At 42.6% G+C, this 8,985-nt stretch overlaps 1 protein-coding gene across 2 annotated transcripts; it reads left to right on the top strand.

The window, feature by feature from the left end:
• The first annotated feature begins 785 nt into the window (after positions 1–785).
• LOC139460325 (uncharacterized) lies at positions 786–8,985 on the top strand. Of its 2 annotated transcripts, none has more exons than XM_071241819.1 (3): positions 786–930; positions 5,242–5,293; positions 8,754–8,985. In XM_071241819.1, exons 1-3 carry the CDS (start codon positions 786–788, stop codon positions 8,962–8,964), a joined length of 408 nt encoding a protein of 135 aa, XP_071097920.1. In that variant the 3' UTR covers positions 8,965–8,985. The 2 variants fall into 2 exon arrangements, with proteins under 2 accessions (XP_071097920.1, XP_071097927.1); XM_071241826.1 differs by having other exon boundaries at positions 800–930; positions 5,245–5,293.

Below are 8,985 nucleotides of genomic sequence, written 5' to 3'. Positions count from 1 at the left end.
AGATAATAGAATGAAGCCAAGAAACTTTTTTATTTTCAGTAATGTAGACTTGCCAAATATTATTGACTTCCTGCATTGTTCTGTATTGGATATATATATATATATATATATATATATATATATATATATATATATATATATATATGGCCAAGCTTTGGTTACTGGTGGCTTATAGTCCATGTTTTAAACTGTATAAATAATATTGTTATGCCAAGTATGTTTCATGTATCTGTTTTTGAATATGTTTGTATTCATGACTAAACTGTGTATATATCAACTTTTTCTCGTCGCTATATGGCTGACATAATGCCGATACGACGTTACGTTTTCACTCACTCACTCACTCACACGACACTGTAGGGCACGCAATTAACCGGTTTGCTGTAGCTACAAATGTTTGCAACATTCTAACTACTTTAGCATTTGTGACCGGCCAGTCGTGATTATCATTAAACGGATGCGTGTCCCGAATGATGCTGTTAAACCACACAATACAGTTTGTGTCAACACAAGATCGGGGGCATGCCATACATTCACTGTCACAGTCACACCCTTCATTACATGTCATATCAAAGCTACTAATAAAGCCGGATAACATTTAATTTGAATGGCTCACAATTAGATACCAGCAAATCTTCATAAGTGTCTTTAATTATTGAATCTCTCGTTGAATGTGACGAGGGCGACATTTTGTTGACGCGGTGAAATATCCTGGCCTCAATCGTCAGTAACGTTGAAAGGTCGTGTCTTGCCCCCATTAGTCTCATGTCTGCTATAAATTGTCAATGTGTGAGCTTTGGGGCCACATACGGGAATATTCACTGAGAAGATTCTGTTTCTGGGGTGTTGCGATTTTACAGTCAAGAATGAGCCTACTTGTGCACGTTTTCGCGTGTCTCGTTGCCCTGGCGTGCCTCAGCCATGCATTGGGTGAGTGACTTCTTTATTCCTTACCTTCAGGAGTGAGTGAGTGAGTTGGGTTTAACGCCTCTTTTAACAGTATTCCAGTTATATCACGGCGTGTCAGCTTAATGTGGGAGGAAATCCCGATGTGATGCAGGTATCAGACGTTTACCACTTCGGTGAAACCCACGAGCACGGGTATGGTGCTGACAAACCTAGAAACATAATCGGGGCGAGCCGGGATTCGAACCCACGATCATAGGTTTCTGGTTCAACTCTGCACAGCGAATCGCGGCGCCTTAGATGACTGGGCCACCCGTGACCCCCTTACCTTCAGGAAACTGTCATGGAATTCACTCTGTTTGGGTGTCATGTCAATATAAATGATTTTGGGTTTAGTTCTCACTGCTCACAGGATTTATGTGTTTAAATAGTATATGTTCATAATATTGTGGTAATCATAACATATGTAATCTTGTGGTAGAGCGTCCGCCCGGAGAGCGGAAGGTCCGGGGTTCGATCCCCGGCCACGTCATACCAAAATACTTTCAAATATGGTACTTGTTGTTACCCTGTCTGGCGCTCGGCATTAAGGGACTAAAACAAGAACTGGTCGGCTCGGAGTATACTGTGTCTGAGTGGGGTATTCATGTTAAACTGCGGCATGGCATCTCAGTCGGCGAGCATATAAATCGGCATCAGTCCGGACTAGTACAAGCAGGCCAGACACACATACGTCGCTGTGTAAGTGCAATAATGATCCCGGACGCGACGTTAAGCCCAACATCACCTCTCCATAATATTGTGAAATAATAGGTTTGTTTTCAGACCTTCTCTCAAAACCATGTTCCGTTCAGTTGGCGTATAGAAGTAGGTGAAAATACGCAACTAGCTACAGACAGCAGATAATAAGAATTAAATTGTATCATTGATAAAATCATTAATGCGTATTAATTACATTTGAAATATGATTAATATCAAATAGAAATAGTGTAACACAAATATTATATTGTGTTAATACTCTCGTTTTCTTGTGTCATTAATGAAGTGGAATTTGATGTAGAGAACAATTCCCATAGGTATATACAACTTTGCAGATCGTAACATCATTATAGATCGTAACATCATTATAGATCGTAACATCATTATAGATCGTAACATCATTATAGATCGTAACATCATTATAGATCGTAACATCATTACAGATCGTAACATCATTATAGATCTTAACATCATTATAGATCGTAACATCATTATAGATCGTAACATAACTAATGAAAATATCGTAAACACAAAACACAGTTAGCGGCACGTAATTTCACACCCTCACTTAGATACATTCTACGAATGTTATGATTACATTTCTCTCGGGAACTGACTTTTAGGATAATTCATATTCGCAACAAAATCGCAATCCATTATTCACATTACTTGCTCTATGGTATAGATTAGTACCTGACCGTTTTAGAAGCCAAGGAACAACAATAATGTCACGTCAGTGCTGTTCAAAATCGTTTCAGTTTACGAATACTAAAAGCTTGTAAGGCTGTAGCCTTTCTAGTTTAAAACCTGCGAGATCTTTTTGAGATGGGAAATATTTATCGCGATGTGTCTGATATCGGACGACAAACCAAAAAGCAAACCCAGCATTATTTGTAATTTAACGGAATCTCCACGAGGAGCAATTCTAGAAGGGCTATGGTGCATATTTTCATTGAAATTAATCATGAATACTTCTGTTCGCATAATATACCTGTAAGCGCATATCGTCCATGAGCCAACCTATTTGAGAAATGGTTAATGCGTCTGCAATTGGTATAGCCAGTGGGTTATCTCTGCACTGGGCTTGTGGAAATATGAGTACACTACACGCTTAGTGTTTAGTTGTAAATGATTTGCGATCGTGAACAAAACCTATCTTGTGTTGAAATGTTTCAATGATTTGAAAATACAACAATAAAATTGCCATCGAGTAAAATTCTTCAAGTGCAACTTGGATCTTTCTCCTTTAGTACAATGTGGGAGGGGATCAATTACCCTTGCAGATATGCGGTACCATGAACGTAATTTTGTGATTTTGATTGTTGCTGGTGTCCTTGTGTACTTCTTTTCGCATTCTCGCATTCTCGCGATCTCGACCTTTGAAAACGAGCAAAATATGCCCCAAACACGAGACTTTTGGCCAAATCTCGCGTTCTCGCGATCTCGCATTCCAATGTTTTGAGCATATTTAGCTCGTTTCCAAAGGTCGAGATCCCGAGAATGCGAGATCGTGGAAATGTCCCTCACAGTATTCCATAAGTTCTTGAATCTGTTAAAAAATAACTTGACAGTCGGGGCACCGGTGGAGCTGTCATCTGAGGCATCGTAGTCTGCAATATACACGGACGTTGTTTTGTCATAACGTAATCATAAATTATATCTATGAAAATGTTTCTTAATAGTTGTACGATTGTTTACCCCATGATATAAAAACCTTGTGGAAATGAATACATTAATATATTTAAAACGATATTCGTTTCGGTAATCAGAAGGAAAAAAAAATAATACATAAAAATAATATAGAGGGTTGGTTAAAACACTATTTCAGTTGTAAACTGCCGGGCAAACGAAAGTATACACTTGATGGTTAGATTTGACCCAAACATTGTAAAAGTTATCAAAACGTTACGAGACTGAAAGCAGTCGCCGACACGCTCCAAACATAAGGTCCAAAACACAACTTTGGTTGGTTTGTTGTTTTACGCCGCACTCAGCAATATTCCAGCTATATGACAGTGGTCTGTAAATAATCAAGTCCGGACCAGACAATCCAGTGATTAACATCATGGGCATCGATCCACGCAATTTGGATCGATGACATGCATCAACCAAGTCAGTGAGCCTGACCACCCGATCCCGTCGGTCGCCTTTAACGACAAGCATAGTCGCCTTTTACCGCAAGCATGGGTTGCTGAAGACCCATTCTACCCCGGATCTTCACGGGTCCACAACTTTGGTACCTGTATCAAATACATCACCATGGAATAACCAATTCGTGTTTGTTTCATTTAGCTACCATCGAAGATGGGCGTATGCTGTCCTTTGCCCGGTAGTGTAGTTTAACGGGTGCCAGCTGTCACATTGCCTCATCTGCCGGCCTCATCATACGTAATACCAACAGCTGTGCAGCATGCATTAGATGTCGCATAGGTTAACAATCCACGATGACGGTTATAATTGGTTGATGGCTGTTTGTCCTGTTACCACCAGCAACTGTATGCCCCAGACCGATTGTTAAATTGATATAAACATCCATCTATTCTAATCTCGTAAAACTTGGTAGTGATACGCAATAACGTGGGTATGGCTCTCTCTTTAATTTTTCACTGCCTGTATAAATGTGCGTAATTGTCCGCTTTCTTAAAGATTGAAGGGGGCACGGGTGGCGCCGCGATTCGCTGTGCAGAGTTGCGTCCCTTAGGCACACCAGAAACCTATGATTGTGGGTTCGAATCCCGGTTCGCCCCGATTATGTTCCTAGGTTTGTCAGCACCATACCCGTGCTCGTGGGTTTCACCGAAGTGGTAAACGTCTGAGACCTGCATCACTTCGGGCTTTCCTCCCACATTAGGCTGACACGCCGTGATATAACTGGAATACTGTTAAAAGCGGCGTAAAACCCAACTCACTCACTCACTCATTTAAAGATTGAATGATAGTCTCAGCTGTTATATTCTGGTTGAGTGATTTGTTTATCAGCTGTTTAACGTCACACTCTGTCATATTCCAGCTGTATGACGACCTGTAAATATTCGAATGTCGACCAGACAAACTAGTGATTGACAGCATGAGCATTTATGGTCCTTCGTCGGTGTAGGATGACACGCAATCAACCATTATTGCCTGAATGAGTGAGTTGGGTTGAACCCCGTTTTGAACAGCGCAGAAGTTACGTCCCGACTACAGCAATGCCCGTTATTAAATACAGACCTTAAAACATTATATATATCTTTACTTAAACTCTCCTCTGTGTATCGAGCAACACATAGGTAACGGGTGTGAGATGGCATGGGAATTAGAGTGGAAAGTGAAATGCACGCAGACCTTCTGTAGTGCCTATAAAAGGCAGTGTGGTTTGTATTCTCCTCAGGGAGTCGAGAATGGAACCTGAATGTACGTACGCTTTATCCCTAATGTATTTCAGGTATGTCACAGCAGGGACAGAAGAGTGGGAATCGAACCCGGATCATTTGCATGACGAGCGAAAGCGGGGCTGCCACATCTACCCTTAAGCAGTATAGGACATATTTATCTTTGTCTTTCATTATCAGCTCCTGTTTTACGTTTCATTTGCAGCAGACGACAACTCAGAGGAGATTAATGGACACGTCCGAGAAATGATCGACAGGTAACAAATGCAGTATTGGTTTTCAACCGTTGTATTTCCTTTCTTTGAAAATGTGCGATTTATTTAGACATATTTCTAGTTTATTCATTCGTTCATTGTTGATGTTTTACTCTGATTAGAGACCGCCTCCGTGGTAGAGCGTCCGCCCGGAGAGCGGAAGGTCCGGGGTTCGATCCCCGGCCGCTTCATACCAAAAGACGTTAAAAGATGGTACTTGTTGTTACCCTGTCTGGCGCTCAGCATTATAGGGCTAAAACAAGGACTGGTCGGCTCGGAGTCAGTATACTGTGTCTGAGTGGGGTATTCATGTTAAACTGCGGCATGGTATCTCAGTGAGCTAGCACTATAAATCGGCATCAGTCCGGACTGGTACAAGCGGCCACACAAACACACACACGTACATGCACGTCGCTACATAAGTGCAATAATCTTGGACGCGACGTTAAACCCCATGTCACCTCACCTACTAAGATTAGAAAAGTGCCCCGGATAAGAACAATAAGAATTCTGTTAGAATTCTTGAATCAGTCGTTCTTAATGTAACTTCATTAAAGGAAAATGACTTCTTGGAGCTGATTGTTCTTGAAAGAATACCCCTTGATGAGCTGTTTTACTTATGAACACCAATTACCCAAAAGTTCATGCAGCCTAGAACTGCCCAGGTCCCCGTTCAACAAAGCGATCTTAGCACTAAGATGATCGTAAGTCCAATACTTTAACATAGGTTTACAATCATCGTAGCGCTAAGGTCGCTTTGAGGAACGGGGCCCAGGTGCTTAAAGGGCAAATAAAGTCTACGCAGCAACTTCGCAGATTGTAATACTTTAGGACATACACATGCTTGACCAATATAAATTTGAAAAGCATAAATAGAGTAAGGCGGACAATAAAAAACGACAGGTGAACATTGTGTTCAACATTGATTGTTTTCGACACGAGTTTTGACTAACAGCATCTGGTGTTTAGCCACACGAAGGCGACGCCCCTAAATAGAGTGTGATTGGAAGTCGATTACGGAGTGTGTGACATCGGGACATTCTAATACTCTCTACGAATATTTTGAATGTATCTGGGAAAATACATATACGCAACAATCATCGCAATCATTATTTTTGCAAAGAAGTATGTGTCATTATCACCGCAGCCTGCACGTGATCAGCCCAGGGCGACGTAATAAATGCAACATCTGCATGCGCCCTGACTATCGGGGCAGCGTGACACACTGCGAGTCACACATTGTATCAATACAAGCATATATACTGGAACATATACTGGCCCGGAATTTCTTTGGAAGGGTAGAAGGAAATTTACATTAAAATTATATAGTCTCTGAGGCAATAATTATTAGTTTAATAACTTTTATAAGGATATAATTACTATGCATCCATGGCTTTCCCGGGACACGAGTCGCCCAGTCGACTAAGGCGCTGCAATTCGCTCTGCAGGGTTGCGTCCCTTAGTCATACCAGGATTCTATGTCGTGGGTTCGAATCATCCTGATTATGATCCTTTGTTTGTCAGCACCATGCCAGTGCTCGTGGGTTTCACCAAACAAGCTAAGCTTTGCTATTAGACACATGAAGATCCAGGGTAGAATAGGTCTCAGCAACCCATGCTGGCCTTAAAATGCGATTATGCTTGTCATAAGAGGCGACTAAATGGGATCGGGTGGTCAGGCTCACTGACATGGTTGATGCATGTCATCGATCCCAATTGTGTGGATCGATGCTCGTGATGCTACTGACTGGATTGTCTGGGCCAGACTCGATTATTTACAGACTGCCGTCATATAGCTGGAATATTGTTGATTGCGGCGCTAAACAACAAACAAACATGTTGGGCAGCCAGGACCGGTGACAGAGCTGAGCGCTGTAATCGTAACCCGATTGCGTGGAACAATGCTCATAATATCAATCACTGGCCCAGAGTCTGAAAATGTAAGGCAACGCAACTCTGAATGTATAATTACCTCCCTTGAGCGTGCCGCGATCCTATGATCAATGTTTCGAATCCTATTTTCGCCCTGATTGTGGTCGTTGGTTTGTCAGTACCATATCAGAACTCATGGATTTCACCAAGAGCAAAACGACCTTTCCTCCAAAGTGAAGCTGACACCACGTGAATTAACTGAAACAATGTTTCAGTGGCCTTACATTTCTCCTCCTGATTTACTATTGTAGTGGAATAATATTTAAAACACATCATTCAACATATTTAACGAGCTTGGATTCCACGAGACATTCGCTATTGTGTGAATAGTTCTTTCTTACTTTCTACTCATTGCAACAACGAAATAAAATCACTCTATTACTAAAAGCGGCATTAAACCCCAAATGACCTCCATATTGCCACAAGCGACGTAAAATCACCCCAACAAAACTACTGGCAAGCAAGGATAAGTTGAGTTGTGACTTAACCCCGTGTGACAAAGTATGAGGTCCCCCCACCTGAGACTGGTATGTACCATTGTGAAGAAAGGGGTAACGGGTGGTCCGTGACAAGTAGTACGATGGATATGTGCATGTCCTCAGAGAGAGAGAGAGAGAGAGAGAGAGAGAGAGACAGACAGACAGACAGACAGACAGACAGACAGACAGAGAGAGAGACAGACAGAGAGAGAGAGAGAGAGAGAGAGAGCGCCGGAGAATGCTCACCTAGCTTTGACATGTTTATTCGTGTGAAATTAACTTCTACCAAACGACTTTTAGAGACTTCTGTTATCGCCTTGTCACACCGACCTCTGACCCTTGAAGATCCGGTAAGTCTTCAGCAACTCATTCTTGCCGTAAAAGGCGACTACATGTATGCTTGTCGTAAGAGACGACTAACGGGATCGGGTGGTCAGGCTCGCTGACTTGGTTGATGCATGTCATCGAATCCCAACTGGGTGGATCGATGCTCATGATGTCAATCACTGGATTGTTTGTTTCAGACTGGATTTTTAACAGACCGCTGTCATATAGCTGGACATCGATCCCAATTGCGTGGATTGATGTTCATATCAATCACTTATCTGGTCCAGATTCAATTATTTACATACCGCCGTCATAGAGCTGGAGTGAGTGAGTGAGTTTGGTTTTACGCCGCTTTTAGCAATATTCCAGCAATATCATGGCGGGGACACCAGAAATGGGCTTCACACATTGTACCCACGTCGGGAATCGAACCCGGGTCTTCGGCGTGACGAGCGAACCCTTTAACCACTAGGCTACCCGACCGCCCCTCATTGAGCTGGAATACTGCTGAATGCGGCGTTAAACAACAAACAAACACCCCGACCTCTTATAGTCTTTTGAACATCACGTTTTTCTTCGAGAGCGTAGTCAATTTCATCGTCATGACCTGCACAACATGCGAACACCCTCTCTACCAACAAACCAAATATGTTTGCCCAAATTCCGTGCACCGCCAACTTGTCTCACGCGTTTTGTGAGTTACCAGGGCTAATTCTTTGTTTCAGTGTAAGCTCCGCCGCGAGACGAGCGAGTGACGGCGACGTCAGTGACGGGAGTGACGTCAAGCGGGATGGGCAGGTTCTGGGTATCGGGGGCCGATGTGCTTGGTACAACGACAAATGTTCTGGCTGGACCACCCACTGCTGTGATCCCTGGAAGTGCAAGTACAAGAAATGGACCCATCGCTTCTCCAGGACTGGGGGTCGCTGCCTCTAGACGCTGGTGTATTGGACTTAA

This window comes from Haliotis cracherodii, unplaced genomic scaffold (assembly GCF_022045235.1).
Source record: "Haliotis cracherodii isolate W230 unplaced genomic scaffold, xgHalCrac1.p SCAF_1, whole genome shotgun sequence".
In the NCBI taxonomy this organism is placed as follows: Eukaryota; Metazoa; Mollusca; class Gastropoda; order Lepetellida; family Haliotidae; genus Haliotis; species Haliotis cracherodii.
Note: the sequence above shows the minus strand (reverse complement) of the source record. Positions and strands in the feature narration are given on the sequence as shown.

Excerpts from the sequence above, each read along its gene's own strand:
- LOC139460325 (XM_071241819.1), top strand. The coding sequence starts at position 786 with ATGTGTGAGCTTTGGGGCCACATACGGGAATATTCACTGAGAAGATTC. Across the intron at positions 931-5,241 it reads GTGCCTCAGCCATGCATTGG|CAGACGACAACTCAGAGGAG; the intron begins GTGAGTGACTTC and ends TTTCATTTGCAG. Across the intron at positions 5,294-8,753 it reads GTCCGAGAAATGATCGACAG|TGTAAGCTCCGCCGCGAGAC; the intron begins GTAACAAATGCA and ends TCTTTGTTTCAG.